Source organism: Atractosteus spatula, chromosome 11, assembly GCF_055471065.1.
Source record: "Atractosteus spatula isolate fAtrSpa1 chromosome 11, fAtrSpa1.hap1, whole genome shotgun sequence".
NCBI lineage: Eukaryota > Metazoa > Chordata > Actinopteri > Semionotiformes > Lepisosteidae > Atractosteus > Atractosteus spatula.
Window position 1 is genome coordinate 38,985,521 of NC_142716.1, and position 21,570 is coordinate 39,007,090.

General features: G+C 41.8%; 1 protein-coding gene across 3 annotated transcripts in view; it reads left to right on the forward strand.

Annotated features, from left to right (window-relative positions):
- The window catches only part of itgb4 (integrin, beta 4), a 48,721-nt gene that overhangs the window by 159 nt on the left and 26,992 nt on the right, over positions 1-21,570 (forward strand). For 2 of the 3 annotated variants that reach the window (XM_088926590.1, XM_088926587.1), the window contains exons 1-14: positions 3,258-3,551; positions 13,348-13,433; positions 13,878-13,960; positions 14,927-15,022; positions 16,150-16,354; positions 16,726-16,822; positions 17,095-17,266; positions 18,090-18,353; positions 18,931-19,020; positions 19,238-19,360; positions 19,582-19,749; positions 19,855-19,931; positions 20,026-20,243; positions 20,820-20,923. In XM_088926590.1, coding sequence (XP_088782716.1) covers positions 13,355-13,433; positions 13,878-13,960; positions 14,927-15,022; positions 16,150-16,354; positions 16,726-16,822; positions 17,095-17,266; positions 18,090-18,353; positions 18,931-19,020; positions 19,238-19,360; positions 19,582-19,749; positions 19,855-19,931; positions 20,026-20,243; positions 20,820-20,923 — 1,776 coding nt within the window. In that variant the 5' untranslated portion in view covers positions 3,258-3,551; positions 13,348-13,354. Of the gene's footprint in view, positions 1-3,257; positions 3,552-13,347; positions 13,434-13,877; positions 13,961-14,926; positions 15,023-16,149; positions 16,355-16,725; positions 16,823-17,094; positions 17,267-18,089; positions 18,354-18,930; positions 19,021-19,237; positions 19,361-19,581; positions 19,750-19,854; positions 19,932-20,025; positions 20,244-20,819; positions 20,924-21,570 lie in introns of those variants that run through there. The other variant, XM_088926589.1, reaches the window with a different exon arrangement.

The following is a 21,570-nucleotide window of genomic DNA, read 5'->3' on the forward strand; positions in this document are numbered from 1 at the left end:
TTTTTTTAATCATGTCTTGAGAATTTCATGAGCTTTTAAAAATGCTAGCACTGCGTTATGTGATGCGCGCACTCTTCTGGAGAACGGTGTCAGAACTTTACCGCACAGGAGCGAAAGACGAATTGCATGATCACTTATTGTTTTTCTTGTTAAAAATGAAGAAGAAACTATTTTTCTGTTTTCTTTTTGTTTTCGAATACCGGGGAGGCTGGTGCAGCCGAATCCAATGTCAGCGCCAGGCGCACTATTCGAGCTGTTGTTCTTTAACGCACTGGAGTGAAACAAGTGGTTTTGAAAAATCTCACAGCATTGCCGCCTGTTTGCGTTTTTCTTCTAACGGTATTTACACCAATAATTTAACGATACAGTTCCATATTGCAAAGACATCATGTGTTTGCACGTTGCTGAATTGAAATGAATTGGTTTTGTGCCACTTGTGTATTATTTGTAGACATTATTATTATATTATTTTGTTGGTTTGTTGCTGCTGCTGCTATTCCTGCTGCCGTTACTTGGCTTATTACGATTAATAGCAACAATTTTTGCAGTTACACAGGAAAAAAATTAAATAGTCGTTCTATAATTATTAACAATTATTTGTCCTTTTAAAGTGTGTAGGACACAAGGGAGTGTGTAATAAAATACAGCACCGTCACAAAGCAAACCATGTAGATAGTGCTGTAGTTCTCTTAATGTTGGTCTTCTATTCTAAAATCCCCTAACGTTCGTTTAATGCTCAGTAGTCTCTATAATTTGAATTATTTACTACTGTGGCATTGAAAGTCTTGACGTCATTATTTTCTTCCTACGTAAACTGCAACATAATTCTTGCAATATTGTGCAATACCACCCTCCGCTAATTGTTAGGAGATTCGTGAATAATGATCTGATTTTATTTGAATAATACGCTCTGCGACTGGGTAGGGTGTGCTTCGCGCAATTTTAATGCTTTTGGTAGGTTTACATTATAAAGTCAAGCAATCACATTAAAACGGAGAAAACAAGTGTGAAAAGCTGAAATACCGAGGCACGGAAAGTGATTTGTAAAGAAGCCACTTGCAGAGAAACTTCGCTTGCTTGGGCTGAATGGCGATGGCTGAATCCGTACGTGTCTACAGTGCAGAAGTGTATTCCGCGCGCAGTCAGGGGAACTCTTCCGGAGAGCCTTTTAGACAAGCACTCAAGAACTGTGCGTGTGGTGTGCAGATTGAGATAAACAGAGTTGTGCACATAAAATGCGGTAGGATAATACGGGGGGAGATAACGAGCTACCTTAAAACAAATAAATAGGAAAGCGCGTGAATTTAATATTTTATCTAACATTTGGGGCAAGCATGGTGCCTCAGTGGTTAGCATTGCTACCGACCTTGCAATGGGTTCAGCTTCCCACCTGGGGTGCTATCTGCATGGGGTTTGTATGTTCTCCCAGGTAGCCCTGGAAGAGGACAAGGAAATTCATTAGAACACAGCCTGAAATGTGAGAGTCACTTGAGTCTGCAGGGAAGTGTGATGGGCTGTAGTTAATAAGACAAAGGCCCTGTTTGGGGAAATAAAACAAGTGCCTCACAGGGCTTTATTTAGGGAAGGATTGGTACTTCACTGCCTCGGGGGAGGGGGGCAGGGCTCTAGCTTTTATTTGTCTTGGAAAAAGAAATCCTTTCCCTTTCCAGTGTTTTTGATAAAAGCCCCCCTTTCCAGATTCCTCCATGTTGTTTGTGTTCCGTGCTGTAAAGCACTAGAATCTATCCTGCAGTTCGGTCACACTCGGAAGGTAACGTTTCCGTTACAGAAAGCCATTGTGTGCCATGAATAGAAATAGGGATTCTCGGTCCAACTCAAAGGCCCTAACAGCAATGACAAAGCATGGCTTTAAACATGACCTTTCTTATTCACGATGGTCTGGCCTTTTTCAATTTCTGTCCACCTAGTTTGTGTGGCGTCTTTGTGTTGCTCCAGAAATGAAACCAACTCCTGAGGCAGAGAGTTAAGCCATCACTATCACAGAAATAGACACCCGTCTGGAAACACTGTAGTGCATCATCCAGCTAGCCAGCACGGTAGTGACTTTCCAAGAGGACAGCTCCATCCATGCATTATCAGAAAACTTCTCAGTCTGGTGAGGGTGGCAGCTAGCCAGCGCCTATCATAGAAGCATAGGTCGCAAAGCAAACCTGAGAGCACACAAGAGCTCCACCCCTGGACGGACACCAGGGGCCAAAGAAAGGGACAATTTACATACTGTATACCAAATTGAAGCTAGCCAGCATGTCTAGGGAGGTGGGAGAGAATTGGAACACCTGGCAAAAACTCTATGTGAACACAGGGAGAACATGCAAACTCCACACACACAGATGACTGAAACCAGACTCTAACCCTGGACATTGAAGCTATGGGGCAGCAGTGCTCACCATCATGCCTAAGTCAGCAGCATGTTTGAATCGCAGGAGAGCCCTGAGATTGTTCTTGTCATTTCTGTTTCACAGATGAATAAGAATGTCAGAAGTGCTCGACAGGCAGTCTGATGTCTCTGCTTCTTGAGACCGTTACAGCTGCATGTTTTTAAAATGTCGAAAACTGTCATAACAATACACATGCAGCCACAGTGGGACAGTACATTGTTTTCTCTGTAAAGTACAGCACCAAAATGAATCAGTAGTGAGAAAATGTGATTTCACATTATGTGTATCAATAAACAATACTGTTTGCTGTCAGAGAAGAATCATTATCCATTGAGTCTGCACAACAACAGTACAGTTTTTTTCAGACCTTTTAAATCCATTCGGGGTTTCAAAAACAACCTTGAACAATTAAATAAGCCCCGTCATCCTCAAAGGTATTAAATCTAGAAGAGCTTTGGCTCACTACAGCAGAAGTGCGCAACAGGGAAGAAAGGATTACTGATTTGCACGGCTGTACCCTGTTCTCTGGGAATGAGTACGCTCCGCGTGCAAGTTTTCTGCCTCAGCGGCTGTGTGTGTTTTTGGCCGGGTGTGAGCAAGTGCATGTGTGTTAGTTTACCTCGCGGGCACGGTTTGTTCTGCCACTCCTTTTGGGTGTGGGGGGCAGGGCCACTGCCTGCTCCGGTCAAGCCCATGCAGGTGTGTCTCTCCGGGAGGAATGTGGACGCCCACTTCTTATCCTTTTTTTTTACGCAGAAGAGAGAGAGAGGCACCGGCAACTACTTGGGGGCTGCAGGTAAAAGCAGGCTGCGAGTTCAGGCCAAGGGAAGGATCAAATCGCCATGCTCTGCTGTCCAGGCCCTCTCCCTCTCTCTCTGTCTTTCTCACTCACGCAGCTCAGCGAGAAGGCAAAAAATCAATATTTGATGTGAGGGGCTGCTTAGAAAAGGAAAAAAAAGGACACAAAAAGAAAAAAATCAGACAAGTTTGTCTCAGGAGAAGAACTGGGAAGTTTTGACACTTGAGAGCAGGTGGATAAGCTGTTCTCCGGATAGCAAGGGAACAACTTCAGAGGAGATTCTTTCCTTTATCACTTCTCTTCCCCTGTGTACTGGACTTTGGGACAAGGATTGGGAAGCAGGACACTAAGAGGTTTGTGAGTTATTTAATCTGTAACCACGGTCACACTCTTCGGCTTCTTTCTTGTGTCTGTGCCCGGCCATGTGAGTGAGCACACCACCCTTCGCTGTGCCCTGCAGAGGTAGATTATGGCTTGCTATCTTTGGACTGTTCTAATGGCCCAAAGTTCTAAGCTGTATCCCCAACAAAGCCAGCATTGTTCACCTGATTAAGTGTTTGGCTTTGACAAGCTGTCCTCTGCTATTTTTCTTCCACTTCTCCCCCACCCTGCTGTTGATAGTTAGGTGTGTGCGCGAGAACAGTTTAGGACAGAAAGCATTAACTCTTTTCCACCCTCCAGCTCCCGTGCTGTGTGGTGGAATTTCATGTCCAAGGAGGCAGCTTATTATGGGAAGCACAGAGCATAGCATCTCCAAACACTGATGGTGTGATCATAAGCATACTAAAAATTAAGTTCTGCAGTCATTTGGGAATAATACTTGCTTTTGGCTGATGCTTTCGACTTTGGTGACTGACTGTTTAATAACATAATTGCTTTATTCATGTATGTGAAAAGGAGTATTAGATGCTTGAATGTAACTTCTCTTAAGCATATTGCTTAGTAATTTGCAATTAGTGTGATTAATAGGAACAGACTGTTATACATATTTTTGGCAGTATTTTACATACAGTATTTGTAGTGCTTTTCCGAGTACGAGTAATTTATATTATCTGAGGCTAAAAAGTGTGAAAATATATTAAACTGTATATACACTTTACTGGGAATGGAAGAACAAAAAGCTGAAATTAGAGACAAACATGCTTACACAAATTGTGGATGTATCATTCCTGTTGATATATGGTTTCAAAAGAGCAGGTAAACACACATATTTTGCTTGATATGTAGAGGTACATTTTCAATCTTTGAAACAAATAACTAATATTTACTTAAGCATGTTTCACTAAAGAGCTTTGCAGCAGTATCAGGGCTAATGAATGCTTACAGCTTACTGTATATGCAAGACTGAAAAACTTTATAATAGGTTAATGAAGGCTTTCCCTTGGAAAATGGGCAAACTCATTTACGCACTGGCTGTCTCAGGAATCAAAGGTTTGTAAATTGATCTGGAGCAGGAATTGTGCTGTGAGGCTCTAGTTTTAAGTTGGCAGCTGTGTTCAGTTAGATTTCTGCTTGTGGCTAAATCATACAGAGAGCAGATTAGAAACGGAAAATAGATTCTCCAAATTTGGGACCTCCTTGACATAGGATGCTTCATTTTTGATGACCTTTTCTAGGTTTTGCATAGCAAAACTCAGATGCTTTTCTTTTGAAGGTTCACTGTGATCAGGTAATCTGGAGTCCACAGTTGTCTCACATTCTGCCTATCCCTTTATTTCAGAGTTCGGCTGTAGATGTACTGTTCGTAGAACAGTATTGAAGAAAAATAGGATATCAACTTTCGAAATGGCAATATGGGCATATAACCAAGTTCAGTGTTCACATTTTGTCTTTAAGACGGCAACAACCAAATTAGTCAAATCTACTCTGTGTTTGTAAAAGCATCTTGGCTGTCTCATTTAGTAAGTTTGCAACCTGTGATTTTATAACTCAGTGAAAGGGAGTAGGCCAACTGCGCAGTAGATCCAGCGTTCATTACACAACGCTAGAAAGGTAGAAAGGTGAACCTGGAGAGGTAAAGGAGGTAAATGAGGTAGATATGGACAGTGGTAAAATGACCCTAATCTTATTCTTCATGAGTGTTAATCAACCAGTTGAGGTTCCCTTTCTGACCACAGGGTGGGCCTATAGTCCAGACACCCTGTGATGGAATATGGGTCATGTTATTAGAAGACTGAGATAGAATTGGTCAAGCACAGGACGGATAGCTTTCAGCTGCCCAGAGTATTCTGGGCTTTGCTGTGCTCAGAAGGCAGATGTTGTGAAGGGCAGAGAGGCACAGTGCCTTCACTTCCCCTGTGGACAGTTGGTTTACGAGCAATTAGCAATTCCAAGAATGGCCATCTTATAATTGTCAATGTAAAACAAAAAAAAGCTCAGATTACATCGAGGGTTCCTCTTGGATAACAATAGCACAGTGCTCGTGTTAATAATATATTGAAACTTCTAAAATGGAGGTGAATACTTTTTTCTGACATATCAATGCTCAGATTCAAGCTTGATTTAACAGAAAGTTTGTTTTAACGAAATTAAGATAACTTTGTTCAGTTCTGGTCCTGGGGTGCTATCTGTGTGGAGTTTGTATTTTGTCCCTGTGTTCTTGTGGGTTTCCTCTGGGGGCTCTGGTTTCCCCTCGCAGTCCTAAAACATACTGGTAGGTAAATTGGCTCCAGGGAAAATTGACCCTAGTGTGAGTGTGTGAGTGGCTCCCCCACAACCTTGAATTGGAAGAAGCAGTTAAAAAATTGATCGTTGAATGGAAGAACAGTTTTGTGAGCGGTCAAATAGCGAGCACATGACATTTCAGTTATTTGTGCATGTACATAGCTTAAATATTTCTGGTGTTAACCACAATGATTTGGCCTTGTTTGATGAGAAAACAAACATGACAAACTGCAGCTGGTTGAGTTTTCCTGATGTGCCACTCAATATATAAAAGAAATGCACCCACATCAGTGTAGGAAGATGCGTTTTCTGTAAGTTTTTAATTTCATCTGTGGTTTGCCTATCTTACAACAAGCATTAAATAAATAAAAATAATAAAAACTATAATAATCCAGCGATATCTTTTTACTATTTGACTAACGCCTTCTTCAAAGGCAGCTTTTGGGTGCCACAATAAAGGTTTTTTTAATTTTATTTGCACAATTAAAAGAATATAAATTCAGTTTGGGCATTCAGTAATAAAAAAAATCAGCTGCATTGTACACATTGCAGAATAAAAAAGATCACTACAGTACGCGAAGCTCAATAGGAACTACACTGAAATAAGAATAACACAGCACTAAATACACAGGGGTGGAGACACTAATCAGGCAGGGTCCAAGAAGAGCAGCAGAGCGGGAGTCTGATCTGTCACATTCCCACCACGGTCATTGCCAGACCACAGCACTGCATTACCACCCAGCCTGACACAATATCAGTGTTGTTCATCACAGAAGAGACAGGGCTGCGACCCTGCCCACCTCAGGATTGCTCTGCTCACAGGGGAATTCTATCTGCTCACTTGAAAGTCACATCCCAGTGCTGCCACATGATTCAGTTCCCTGGGGTCTCCCAGCAGAACATTATTTAAAATGAGTCATCGCGGTCTTTGAAACCAGACCCAAGGTGTTTTTTTTTGTGTGTGATGGCTGTTTATGTACCATTTCAAGGTGGAGCTGGTGTTTAGCTTAGTGTGGCACTGAACTCTGGGTTTCCTTTCATTGTGTGCTGCTTTCCCCCCTTTTCTCTCTTGATAAAAAAAGCAGGCTGACTGCTGGAAGAGAGAAAGTGAGTAACTGCTTATGTGATGCACAGTATAGAACAGTAAGGAAAACAGCAAGGGCCCTGTTAACTGTAGAAGAACGGCCCAATGACACAGTAATAGGGCTGAATTAAATCATATATGTTCTCAATTCCAAACTTCCTTCTTCAGCCAGACATTGAATAGGCTGTTATTCCTTGTTTTGTGATCATTTGTAAAGCACTGTAGAACAGGGGGTTCCAAACACTACTACATGGGGGACCCCTTTTTTGAATCCATTTTTATTACTTTGGGTGCCCATAGTTTATTAAAAACATTAAAAGTGGTACTGTAGGGAAATGCATAAATAAGCCTCAGTTTCCCTTAGTTTTGACCTAAGTGTTCTTTGAGATTAAGACAGATGCAGCTCAACACTGTATTCAATACTATAGATGAGGGAAAGAGTACTCATGTACATGATAGGATGTATAGGATTAACAGTAAGAAAATGGATGGAATTATATTATTTAATGTGTTTTACTCAACCTGACCTGCTATGAACAGTCTACATATTCCTGTATCTAAGAACAAACCTGATCACTGAGTGAGAGTTTTGGATTGGCTGGCATATCTGAGGACACAATGGGCTCTCCAGACCCCAGCTTAGTAACGACTACTGCAGGGGATTTTACTGTGATTCACAGTGCTGTCAGTGGTGCAGCCCAGCAGTAAATACACCTGTAATGGTTTGTGTGATATTTTGCAAAGCTTTGAAAAGTTTAGGAGGACGATCATTTTTTTTCTCTTCCAGTTTTTGTATCCTTTTGTTTGATGAGAAATTTTGAAAAACAAAATTGAATTTATTTGTAGACGCATTAAATTAATTTTATTGGATACATGCGCTACATTTTCTCTTTTCCTTGACTTCTATTTGAAAGGGAAGGCTATTATATAAATTCCACTGCTGTGTTAGAGTTGACCACTCTTGCCCTCTTGCACTCGTGTCTAATTTCTAGTCACACAGACTTTGATTAGCGAGAGTTTTGGGTTTCCACCAGTAATGACTGTTTGCGTAAAAAGTTTCGGTAATGAACAGGTTCCCTGTAAGAGTCTGCTGACAGTGTTGTTTATCATTTCCCAGCCACAGTTGAGTGTGACAAGCAGCCGCAAGTGTAGAATGCAGCTCAGTTTTATTGGTTTTGGTACCAGAACAATAACTTAGACACCTTAGAGAGGTGCCCTTGTTATCAATGCAGAAAAACAGTCATTCAAATCCGCCACAGTTTTGCATTCACACATTTCATCATTGCTTTGCCGAACCTGTGTACGTGCTTTGTGATAACCTGGTGTTGTTTCTGCTGAGGTTGTGAGTTGCTCTTCTGTGCAACTTATTATTTCAGCAAAAGAACATTTGAAAAAAAGCTTCTTCTCTTACTGACATGCTGAATAACAATAGGAATAATAATAAGAAAAAAATCTTTATATATACAGTAGTAACTTCATCCACCACTTAATTGTGAAAAATAATGATTACACAGAAATGGTGCTTTAAGCCATGTTTCATCTTAAAAGTGTAGAATAAGATGTTTACACTTACAAAGTCAATCCTTAATAATGGAAACAAAATCAGTCTGTGGCTCTTCCTCTTTCGTTATCTGTGGGTGCTGTTGGCAAGATTATTCCTAAGTCTGGGCCCCTACAGACAAACCAGCTTTCTACACCACGCAAGGAAATACAGGAAATTCATCAGCAAGTTATTTTCAGGCATCTCCTCCTATCACAGGGTCCTCGAAATTTCCAGGTGTAAATCCCACCCAGGTGTGAGTCGACAATGTGCTTTCATTGCTGACAAAATTGTAATGAAGTAGCAAAGAGTAATAATCAGCAATGAGACATTGCCAGGGGTAGCACTATGTGCAATATGATCAGGGATGGGTGATACTTGCTTTAATCAAGTTAAAGCAGCCTGTGATTAAAATGGGAGTGGGTGTGAACTTCCCGGTAATTGATAGATAAAAGTGGTTTCAAAAATGAATTGCTTATATTTATGGGTAACAAGTTTTGATTAGTGCTGAGTACCAAGTGCAAAAGCACCCTAAAAAAATTGAATGAAGCTGGTACAATTCAGAGGTAGATTTCCTTTTTACTGTTGGTCATGCCCTACTGGTAGAATCTGTACCCCCACATCCTGAGTCAGTGTTGAAGTTGTGTATCATCTCGGTGTTACAAAGATAAAGATAAAGCTGTAATGAACATGAATAAAAGGGAGTTCAGAGTCAGAGATCAGAAATGTCCTTGGTTGAGGTTTACACATCAAGGTACAGAGACAAATATTAGTGTTTTGTGTTTCCACACAGTGTGCCCAACTTGAAGGAGGTCTCTTAGTTACTGTAGGGTGTGGACCATAGTATAAACTATCTCTTTGCCCGTCTTCATGGGGTTAATGCTCCACACACAAAGGACATGTTAACTGATCAAATTCTTCCTATTTGGGTTGTTACAAATGTGTATAATGTGTATAACGTCTTTTTTTTGGGAATACAGTCATTTTGTCTGGACTGATCTCTTTATATAACTTTTAAAATAAAGACTTGGGTTTATGAGGGATTTGCTGTCCACTTGTCTTTGAGAAAACATGGTATTTTCCGATATTGCAAATTTAATTTCCTGTCCAAACCTGCAGCAGTCCTTTCTAATGTTTCTGTTTTCAAGCTCAAATTTGTCTTCCTGCCCTGGGCACCACATTGGCATTTTTTGCCAATGTGTTACAAATGTTGAGTTTCTGAAGTACTAAAAAGAATCTGAAAGGATCTCTTTACCACCTTAAAAAGTGAAGTTGAAAAATCTCGGCCACTAAATATGCATACTCTGTGTCTTAGGAAATAAAAGCAAATGTGCATAGCAAATGAAAGACTTGGAAAAGTATCCGTTGGCTGCAAGGCACACAGCAGTTATACAGTATTTCTCAAAATGTAATTAACCTGCAAGTTCATACAACCAACAGTGCTTTACATGCAAACCTCCAAAATGTGTGCTTCCTCTACCTCATTCAGATTTTTTAGGGTTCTGTTTCTCTCATTCTGGCATTCTTTCTTTATCTGAAACTCTGATGCTCTGCCAAGGGAAGGTTCTCGTGCTTCAAGAGTCCCTTTGTTTCAGTAACGAACGGCAGTACGAAGGAGCTCCTGCTGAGGTGGTGCTGAATGATAATCATCCATTATCAGAAAGTCACTTGCTCCTGGTAAGAGTCAGGGTAACTGGGTTGCTATAATACAACAACAAACTTTTCTACGACTTCTAATACAAAACATACGAATTATGTTGGTATGATAATAACTGCTAATAATAGTAGATGTTACAGTGGGGAGCTGTGTCAGCATGCACTGGCTGCAAAGGAACAAGTAAAGGTTAATTCCACGCTGAAAAACAGAACGAAAACAACACATCGACTGCCTTCTTTAGGTGTCACACCAGCTGAAACATTGTGTTTCTTCGCAACAATAATAGAAGTAGTGTAACTGAACATTTAATTCTCTCTCTCTTCCCTGTGTGTTGTAAATTACCGTATATAGTCAATTTTTTAAATACATTTTTTCAATGCCAATTTGCCAATTTTCACCCCATTAACACTTTAAACTTTTTGAACAGCTAATCCAAGAGCTTCTGCCTACTGTATGATTGCACTAACAAGTGCAGTTCTCTTAAATCTGTCATTGAGGGCTCACCTATTGGGGTGGAGCGGTGGCTTTGTGGCTAAGGATCTGCACCTGTGGCTGGAAGGTTGCTGGTTCAAATTCTGCAGCTGGCAGAGGAATCCTACTCTGTTGGGCTCCTGAGCAAGGCCCTTAACCCCAACTGCTCCAGGGGTGCTGTACAATGGCAGACTCTGTGTGCTGACCCCAGGCTCTCTCCCTTTCTGTCTGTCTTTGTCTCATGGAGAGCAAGCTGGGGTAAGTGAAAAGATCATTCCTACTGCAAGAAATTGTAAAGGGTTAATAGAGTGATGTTATTATTATTACCTCCAGACTAGATTAACATTTTATTGGCACTTCACCATGATACCCAGTTGCCATTCAGGGCTGGGCAGCCTGCTTCTCTGATGCCGGGGTAGCATGTGGATTTTCTGAAATGAAATACGAGCGAACAGCTTGTTTTTCTGCCTGGGAATTTGATTTCAGTGTTGATGCATGCCAGGTCACTCTCGCCCTCCAAAGACATTCCAGTCGGGTTGCTCAGGCCTGTGGGCACTTCCCTGCTTCATTTCAGACCTGTTATAATTGACACCTGACCTCCAAAAAAATGGTGCCTTTGCTTCAGGTGCTTTGAGCAATAAACTTGCAATGGAAAGCAGACAAGTAATAAAAGCAAAGAAAAAAAGGCATACCTTTTATGACACTGCAGTTCAAAAGGTCACGCTGCATCTCCATGTTGAAAAGTCTTTTTTACCTAACCCCCCATAATAGTGAGATTATAGCCTGTATTCTTATCAAAATGAGTGAAAAAGAGCTCCAGAACTGATGTGTGAAATTACCATTATTGCTGCGCCCCTCCTGTCTGATGACTGCGCGGTTTCTCTTTCAACTGGAGAGATGAAAGCAACCCGCTCCAACAGCACAGGTGGTTTAGATTTCATTGTAGTTTACAGAAGAATAGCAAGGTGTTTATGTAATGCAATGCAATCCGCGATTCTTCATTTGGTAAGACAATGGCAGAGGCAAGGTATTCGCTTGCTATTTCCCCATGAGAAAATCGTTTTACTGAGTTATCTGTGGTTATCTGCAACAAATTAAAAGAAACAAACTTTGATCACTGGTGAAAGGGCAGCCAATTGAATATGGGTGACTGTATAACAATATATTTCTCTCTACACATTTCCAGTAGAAAATAGTTTGGAAGTATTCTAAAATCTTTTAGAGTGCCAAAATAACAGCTAACATGAAGAAGTGGTTTTACAGACGTTTGTAAATCATGCATGGCACAGACTTTGTTATTCATTAACAACATAGACTTTAATTCTGAAACATGGGCACAGGAGCTGGGTTTGATAAAGAAAACCTTTTTTAGTCATTTGACATCAGTGATTGGAGAGATTAACATGCTATACTCTCGCCATGATGCTCCGTCTGCCAGTGCTTGAAGGCCCTGGCAGAACAGCCCCATTATACGAAAACATTCCAGCAGGATGGGGCAGAAATGAGTCTGAATATCAGAGTATCAAGGGGAAAGAAACTAAGAACACCTGATCTTAATGTAGCCAAAACAAAGTGAGAGCACCAGCCACCCCAGGGCATTCTTAGTGGAGGTGAGAGTGGCATTTATAGGGGCAGATTCATTCATTGTATTTCTTTTCGCTAGGCCACAAGACTTTACAGGCACTGTGTATGTCACTCTGTTATAGACCCATTTTACATTTTGAACTACAAGCAGCCGTTCATGACCTGACTCGCTTGAAGTGTGCTTGATGTTATGGAATGCAATCTACCCATTTTGAAAGAAAACATGTCCTTTTTAAAAATCATACACAGACCTGGAGGAACACGAGCATTGTGAACGTTCTGGTGGCCTATATCTGCACTGGTGTTTACGTGACTAAATAATACAGAGCTGATATATTTAAATAACTCCCTGATCTTGGTATTTTATTGCGCAAACTTTACTTTACTGAAATATCAATGTCTAATGCTCTGTTTAGAGTTCCAAATATACAGTGTACATTTTAACAATCTGCATCAATGGGCATTAGGCTTAAAGCAATTGTTTATATTTCAAAAGAGAGTTTAGCTAAAATTTCCTTTTTGCTGGTCTGCATTCTAAGGAAATTTTGGTGGGGAACATTTTGAGCTCTCAGCATGGAAAAGGGTTCTGTGGATGAGCAGCTGGCATTTTTACCTCATGTTTCAAAGCTGATCAGGCTTTGATTCCCTGGCTCTTACTGTCAGCAGAAACTGCCTTTTTTGTTTTCAGTGCTTATGCACTTGTTTCTAGTTAATTAGATAAGTAGTCCAATTAAGTAAGTGATAAGTGGGAAAGAATGAAAGTTAGGAGTCCCTGATGTTTGGCAGGAGCTTAGCTTTTCTCCCCAACAGTTTCAAGTGACCATTCCTGCAGGCTCCTGTTCTCCTTTCAGAACTGAGGAAATTAGCCACCTCCCTGATCTGCACGTACCCATCCGCCAGAGGCTGAATCAGGAAAATTGTAGACTGGTGGTGGACTTTAAAAAGGTCACACAATTTTAAAAAGCAGTATACTGTGTACTATGTTAGAATGAGAAGGTAGAATAATTCTTTACAAAGCTATATTTAAAAGACTCAAAGAGGGAGCTCGGGAGCTCCTGTATGTTGTGACACACTGTGAAAAACTTGCTGTGCTCTGGCATTAGTGGGCGAAACTGGCAAACCTGTATGAGTGTCTGTTCTTAACTGCAGGAGAGAGATGGAGAGATGGATTCTGCATCTCTCTGTGGGGATGGTCCTCCTCGCACTGCTCTGGACCACCAGTCACGCCAGCAGAGGTAAGACACAGCATTATACCCCTTCAATAAACTTGCACTATGTGTTTCTTAATGTTTCTGCAGCTTTTGGTACACACAAAATCTGTTCTGGTACAAGAACTCTGTAATATCTGCACCTGATATCGTATATTTCATATTTTTATGTGGTTTTGCCAGTTTTGCAATGATTTTAACATGCATTGTTCTGCGCTGGGCTCTGGGAATGTGGTAAAACTTTCTAAGGCATGTTTGCTATAGTACTGTACATCAAAACCAGTTAGTAGTTCTAAAGTCCTATATTAAATTTACCAAGAGAAACTTTCACAAAGGATTGCAAAGGAAAAGAAGCTATTCTATATTTCAAAATCTACTCCTTTTCTGCAATGCTTATAATACCAGCAGGGGCCCTCAGACTCAGGTTTCAATGTTTCTGACCTCTGACTGTCCTGGATCTTGTCTCTCCAGTCAATCACTGCCTGGCAGCTCGGGCCACCACCTGCACTCAGTGTATCCAGTCTGGGAAGGACTGCTCTTACTGTGCTGACGAGGTAGGACCTTCTGTCTCTGTGCTCTTGCAGCCTTCTCATTTCAACTGTCTCTATCGCTGCAGCTTAAACAGTTTTTAAGTGCTATAGACATGTTTGTGTTTGCATTTGGAATACAGCTTGCCTAAGCAGCTCAATAATTGCCACACTTTTCTAACACCTGAATCCATCAGAGCTCTGGCCAACTCATCATAGCGGGAGTTGATCTTTTTCAGTCTGATCGCTCAGTGCTTGAGAGCTCAGCTGTGTCTGTGTGTCAGGCCTGGGATACATGCGCACGCACCACTTTTTTCTCCAAGAATTCCCAAAAGGCAGGGTTGATACTTCCAAACTTTCCTTCCTTCTGCTATTTTTCCTTCACGTGCAACTCACATGATTCTGTGACTCACACCTCAACAGTGACCCCAGTGAGTCCATGGCATTGTGAACAGGAGCTCCAAAAGGTTCTATACCTGATACCTTAATGCTATTTTTGCCCTGTGGGCCTGCAGGCAGTGTGAAGCAAGCTCATCCTCACCCTGTGATCAGACTCGTACAAGGGAAGGGTTCATTAACATTTGTTGTTTTCAAATTGCCATCTAAAAAGGACAGAAATTCTCACATTCCACACAATATTGAAAGGACCTTTGATTTTAAATATATCTAAAAGCTTTTGTGCTAATGAGCATAAAAGCAAAGGCAAGAGATTAAAACAAAAACAAATTAAACATAAACCATCTTGTCAATTTTGCAGATTCTTTTCAAAAGGGCATTCCATAGCCTTGCTTCATAGTTACCAAAGGCCCTTCAATGATTTGATGTTAATGGTTTAATGTAATTTGATTTGATTGTAATGATTACTCACTTGAGACTGTTTTTGGCCTGTCTTGAGTGGGTCTAGAGTACCTACAGGTAATTCAGTACTGGAACCAATAGGCTAGTGCATGCTTGTGCACTTGCTTGTTACTGACTGTCCTTCTGTGTGTCTAGGAATTTAAACAGCCAAGATGTGATCTTTACAATAACCTGGATGCAGCAAGATGCCAGATGATTATGAGAGCTGAGAGTGAGATATCCGTCCAGAGAGTAAGTAAATACTCTTCCTGTCATTCAGTCTGTGCATCTAACACAAGATGTCTAGATCATTCACACTTCACTTCATAGCCTTCAATATCATATTACCAGACTGATTGCAATGCATGTTTCACAAGGAGTATTTATACCTGTTTCCATGGCCCTTTCTACTTTATTTGGTTTTTAGGGGTATGCTAATTCAGAAATAACAGAAAAAGACAAAATGAGGTGAACAAAATGCTCCAAATAGAGTGCTTGGCTTTTACAAAGACCAAGGAGAGCAAGGATTTTCCAAAGCATTATGACTCATTGAGCATTTGATAGTCTTGCTTTCTTTTGAAGGCTCCTTAGTTTTTCTTAGAAGCCCACGTACCCTTTTCAAAACGACAGGCTGTTTTAATGTGAATATCTAGAATTCTTTGTCAGTTCTCAGTATGTTAGTCTCTCCATTAATGTGTAGGGAAATGTTTCAGAATGCTGTAATGTTTGCCCTTGAACAATGTTTCAAATGCTCAGTCATGTAAAATATTCCACTGGGCTTTCTTCTGTTCACATCCTGATTTATTCAGTGTTTTCCATTTTCACTGCAGTGTATCCTTGTGAGCTGTGTGCTGCTCACTGTGTGCTGTAGTAGGTCTTATATAAATGTTTGGAACAAAAAATTAGCTGCTTAATCTATGTTTTACATGTAAACCATAAATAAACATACCCGTTTATGTAAACTGTTATAAGCTAGTCGTTCCTTACACATTACACATGTATTTCTAAACTTAATGTATTTTAAAAAAAAAGTGCTATTTTTATTTCTAATTTATGCGTTGACCATCTGTTTAGAATTGTCTTCTGCATCCTTATTTTAAGAGTCAAGGTAAATAGAAAGCTAATGCTCTCCAGACAAAAGGATATATGTGTGCTTGCCTACAGCTGTTGCCCATTTTCTGTCTTTTTATATACTGAGGTTTTATTCAAATTCCGTTTGACCTTGGTTTCAGCTGTAGTCAACATTATTCAAGTCATTGAACTGTATCCTGTGGAGTTCTTGTGGAGTCCGAATGTGAATGGGATTAAGCCATAGCTCTTAGATTTGTCAGAGTTCTAGCTAAGGAGCCTGGGCCCTGGCCCTGCCTGTCTCCTGGCAGAACATGAAGATCCAGACCAGCCTGAAGCAGTCCCAGGTGGCCCCCCAGCTCATGTCAATGCGGCTGCAACCTGGCGAGGAGCAGGAGGTGGAGCTGCACGTCTTCGAGCCCCTGCAGGCCCCCCTGGACCTCTACATCCTCATGGACTTCTCCAACTCCATGTCGGATGATCTGGACAACCTGAAGAAAATGGGAGACAGCCTGGGTGAGTGAGACTGTCAGGAAAGGCCCAGATAGCCCCAGGAATTCTCTGGAGTGTAACGACAATCCGTATAGGAATACATCTCATTTATGGCTTTCATTTGATCAACAGCAGCTTTAATGTCATCATTAACACCAACAATAAAAAAATAATAACATTGGATAGCAAAATACTTCAATTAAAGATAATAACATTTCATACCTGTCCTTTTCCATGGCAAAGTAATAGTTTGTGAAAGGGGTTTGTGATTTTTATGTATAATTTTGACTGTCCTCATTATGTATGAGAATGAGCTTTAAAATCCTGATAGTCTTGCTTCACTGCGTCCTTAACATTTTTAATGGTTACCTAATGGCAGATATTTTCTTTCTCAGCTAACGTGGTGAGGAACTTGTCTGAAGACTTTACCATTGGCTTTGGGAAGTTTGTAGACAAAGTCACAGAGCCCCAGACTGACATGAGACCCCAAAAGTAAGTACAACTCTGTACAGTTTGCAATGAGGACATACTGTATGGTTCACATTTGAATGCCAGCAATTAATCGAAAGATTTTGAGATGAATTCAAAACCAATGACAGCCATCACAAAGGAATTATCACATGATTTTCAGACACAAGTTTTGATCAGAAACGTTAGATTGTTTCAGTTTTGGGATGTTGAGATTTTGCAGTTTTCACATTATTTGCAATGGGCAAAATTGTATCGCACGCTATTTGATGCAAATGTCTGCCTGTGCTCTCCAGACTGAAGGAGCCTTGGCCGAACAGCGACCCTCCCTTCTCTTTCAAGAATGTCATTCGCCTGACGGGTTCTTCCGAAACGTTCAGGAAAGAGCTGCAGAAGGAGCGCATCTCTGGCAATCTGGATGCTCCAGAGGGAGGCTTTGATGCCATTCTGCAAACTGCTGTCTGCAAGGTACACTCACCAGGCTGGGCAATCCTATCATTATAATGAGAGTGAGCCCCTTCCAAACTGCTTAAGGGCTAGAAATGGAAAAGGCTTTATACCGAGTGATAATTTGGTTTTAATAATTGTGGTGAAATTATAGGGCCTCTCAGACCTCATTTGCTTATAATGATTTGGGTCTTACTTTTTTGTCTGAAAACAATCTTCCGATGATTAGATGATCAGATATTATCAGAGCACTTCAATTCTCAGTTCACAGGCAGGTTTCAAAGGAAGAGCTGGGAAAAGTGAGGTTAATCTGTTTGACCTCTTAAATCGAGCTGAGATTTAATTCTCTGTTTATTTCATGTCTGTCTGGCTGCCTGCCCAATTATTAGTGTCCCCATGTGCAGCTCTTCAGAAGCTGTTCTTCTTGGAAACAGCATTTAACAAGAAACTTAAAATGATAGACGCTTATTAACAGCATCAAGAATGCAATAATGGGAAAAACTCAGAAAGCCCAGTAATGATGATTTCTTACCTCTCATAGAACCATGAGCTTTGAACATTTTCCATGTTATTAGGAAAACAAAAGACATTTGTTTTGCAAACAGGAGGTGCACAATGGAGAATTCTCAGATTCCAGACTTTGTGCTTTAGCTGCAATGCAAGTCTCAATTACAGGTCGATAGATATAAAAGCTGGACTGATACTTGGTCCACAGATGGAGAGATGAGAGATACTGATGTAAGCTGAGACAGACACGTCAGTCATAACTCCTTCCTCTGCTTACATAGCACTGCTTTGCAAGATTAGGTAGCTTCTGGTAAACTATACCCCTCTAACCCCACAGAACCAGATTGGCTGGCGTGACAACAGTACCCACTTGCTGGTCTTCTCCACTGAGTCAGCCTTCCACTACGAGGCGGATGGCGGCAATGTCTTGGCTGGCATCCTTCCGCGGAATGATGAGGCCTGCCACCTTGATCGCTTTGGCTCTTACACCCACGACACCCTGCAGGACTACCCTTCTGTGCCCACGCTGGTGCGCCTGCTGGGAAAGCACAACATCATCCCCATCTTCGCTGTCACCAACTACTCATACTCCTACTATGATGTAAGTGGGACCATGTGTGTGATCCACATTAGAACAGAGTCAGGACCTATAGGGATGCTCCTAGGAATTCCACTCCCTAGCTACTAGATGGTGTGTGAGATTATAGACCCTTGCATAAGAGCCAACACTCCTATAAAAGAGGAGTGGATTGGGCAGTTCATGATTCTTATCTTATTCAGAATAAATGTGCATAGACAACAGTCAGGAGATGGCCATGTCGCTGCACCCTGACTTTGCAGACTGTGCACTGTGCAAGTAGAACTCCAGACACCTCAGGATTAATCTCTCCTCCCCTGCTTGCTAGTTTTAATGGTCTTTGGAGCTCTGCAGCTGAGTATGTGTTTGTGCACTCACACGGGTCATGTTTGTGCATATGGGCTGCTGCCGTGTCAAAAATTTTTGTACACACAGTACCCTAAACGGGCACATGTCTGGACACACCTGTACATTAGTTAATCTCTCAGGTGATGGCTTTTAGCTCAGGCACTAGCACAGTTGTTCATGACTTTTCACCCTCCTAGACTGGACTGGCCTCTTTAACATGTCGATTGCTGTCTTTGTTGTTTGCCTTACACAGAAGTTACATCGCTACTTTCCTGTGTCAGAAATTGGGGAGCTCAAGGAGGATTCCAGTAATATCCTTGATCTGTTACGGAATGCCTTTCAGGTAATGATTCAGTCTTTTGCTGACAGATGCTGTGTATGGCATTTGCACACATAGCTGAACCATTTCTCTAGTACATAAGATGAAAAGTTTTGGATTTACCATGCCATGGATTGCTGCCCATGATAGATGTTTTCAAAGTGCAGTGACATTCTTGCTTGCCTGCCTTGCTTACAATTCTTGCGCAATAACTTTGTGACACCTCTGTGCTGCTCCCTAGAATATTCGTTCCAAGATCAGCATCCGAGCAGAAGATGTGCCTAGAGCCTTGAGCACAGAAATCCTGTCCCAGAAGGCTCAAATCACAGAAACTGGCACCTTCAGGATCACACCCGGGGAAGAGGTAGGTTGGAAAGATCATACAATGGTTCTGGGGACACCATGCATAACATTTAACTGAGGTCACCCAATATACAATAACAAAGAGTAAACAAGTATCTCTCGGTGTTAATGGCCCTGCTAATATTGAGTCAAGCTGCAAGTGAGATGCCTGGATCACTCCCTCCAGCAGGACTGCTGAAGTTCAACTTTTCAGTGGGCATTTCTGCTATGTGTTATCCACAGGGCATCTTCAAGGTCCGTGTGAGGGCACAGCAGGAGGTGGAAGGTACCCACGTGTGTCAGCTTGCCCAGCAGGAGAGGGAGGGCAGCCTGCGTGTCAAACCCACCACCTTCAACACTGCTCTCAACATCAATGCAGGCATCGTGTGCAAGAAATGCAACTGTGAAGAGGTAATGGGGACAGGGACACTGTAAACAGAGGATTTTGGTATGAGGCTGGGGTTGGGGAGGGTGACACAACAGAAATTTAACACTGGCGTCATTTCGTCTTTCCAGACTCCTATAAAAAAAGCAGTGCGGTGCAACAGGAATGGGGATCTGGTGTGTGGAGTGTGCACATGTAACCCGGGCTGGTAAGAGCTCACATTACGTTGTGCTTTTGAAATCCCACGCTGCTTGTTCTCTGCCGTGTCCTGATTCGCTGCTTGTCTGGCATGTCCCCGACAGGAAGGGCCCGTACTGTAACTGCTCTGAGAGCAGCACCTCAGACGCCAGCAGCTGCATCAATCCCAAGACCAACAGGACGTGTTCTGACCGTGGGACATGTGTGTGCGGTGTCTGCATATGCTTCAACTCTGAGAAGAACCCCCTGGAGACCTACGAGGGCAATTTCTGCGAGTTTGACAGCTCCCAGTGCCCGCGGTTTGGAGGGTTCCTCTGCAACGGTGCGTGTGCCAGGCTGCGAGATGGGCAGTAGTGCAAAATTGCTACCTCAGTGAAGTTACTGCCTTCTCCCTTATACCCCTTCTAGTCTGGGGATACTTTTGTTTTTGTAAACCTGAAAAAAACAAGCTTTTTTTTTTCAAAACTCCATTCACAGATTTGCTTCCACTGTCAAAGAAGGAAACAAAAAAGTGTTTTTACTGCTGGGTTAACTCTTAAAAATTCTTGGCTTCATACACATGGAATTTCTTTATCGTATATAGTTCTGGTCAACACAACAAATACAGAAAATATTGATGCCTTAGCAAGGAAGTCTTTCCATAAGGTTTATTCTATAAATGTTAAAATATATCTAGATTATATCAACAGAGTGATGTCAGGACACTTACATGCCTAATTATGTTGATTTCAGATGTCAGAGTGCAGTCTTTGTTTATTTTTGATGAAGCACTTTTTTGTTTTGGGTTTTCAGTTATCACTCATTTTCCTGTGCTCAGGATCCTGAATGCTGATGCTATCTTGTGGGCTGTGCTTTTTTCGGCAGCGCAAGGCTCATTTTCCCTCCTTTGTCTCTGCAGGCCTTGGACGCTGTTTCATGGGTCAGTGTGCCTGTGATGAGGGCTGGGAAGGCTCGGCCTGCGAGTGTCCCAAGAGCAATGAAACCTGCATCGACAGCAAAGGAGTAAGAGCTCTGTCCCACTGCGTTACTGCAGCATGCAGAATCATTACAATATCGTTCTTGTCACACCTCAGAACTGTTTGTTTACTGAGTTTTGCATAAATAGGCGCAACACTTTATAATAAGTGGCTGCTTATGTTTGACTAAGAGTGAATGATGTTGAACAAAATCAGTAACTGGGGAATATATGAGCACTGCATTCTGGTGTGCTTTCCATTCATTTACATAACCGTTATATTACTAGTCCCCACCCCATTTTATCATCGTTTACTCCTGGTGAGGGTCACGGTGGTAACAGACTGAGCAGAGCACACCGGACTTCCCTTTGTCCAGCTACAGTCTTCAGCTCCTCCTGAGGGATTCTCAGGAGCTCCTGGGCAAACGAGAGATATAATCCCTCCAGCCTGTCTTGGGTCTGCCCCAGGTTCTCTTCCTGCTGGACCGTACCCAGTACACCTCCAGCCGGAGGTGCCCATGGGAGATCCTCACCAGATCCCCAATGAATTTCAAACTGTCTCCTCTTGATCTGGAGGAACAGTTACTCTACTCCAAGGTCCCCCCGGAATGCTGAGCTCCTAACTCTGTCACAAAGAGTAAGCCAGCTACCCTGCAGTGAAACCTCAGTTTTGCCACTTGTACCCACTATCTCA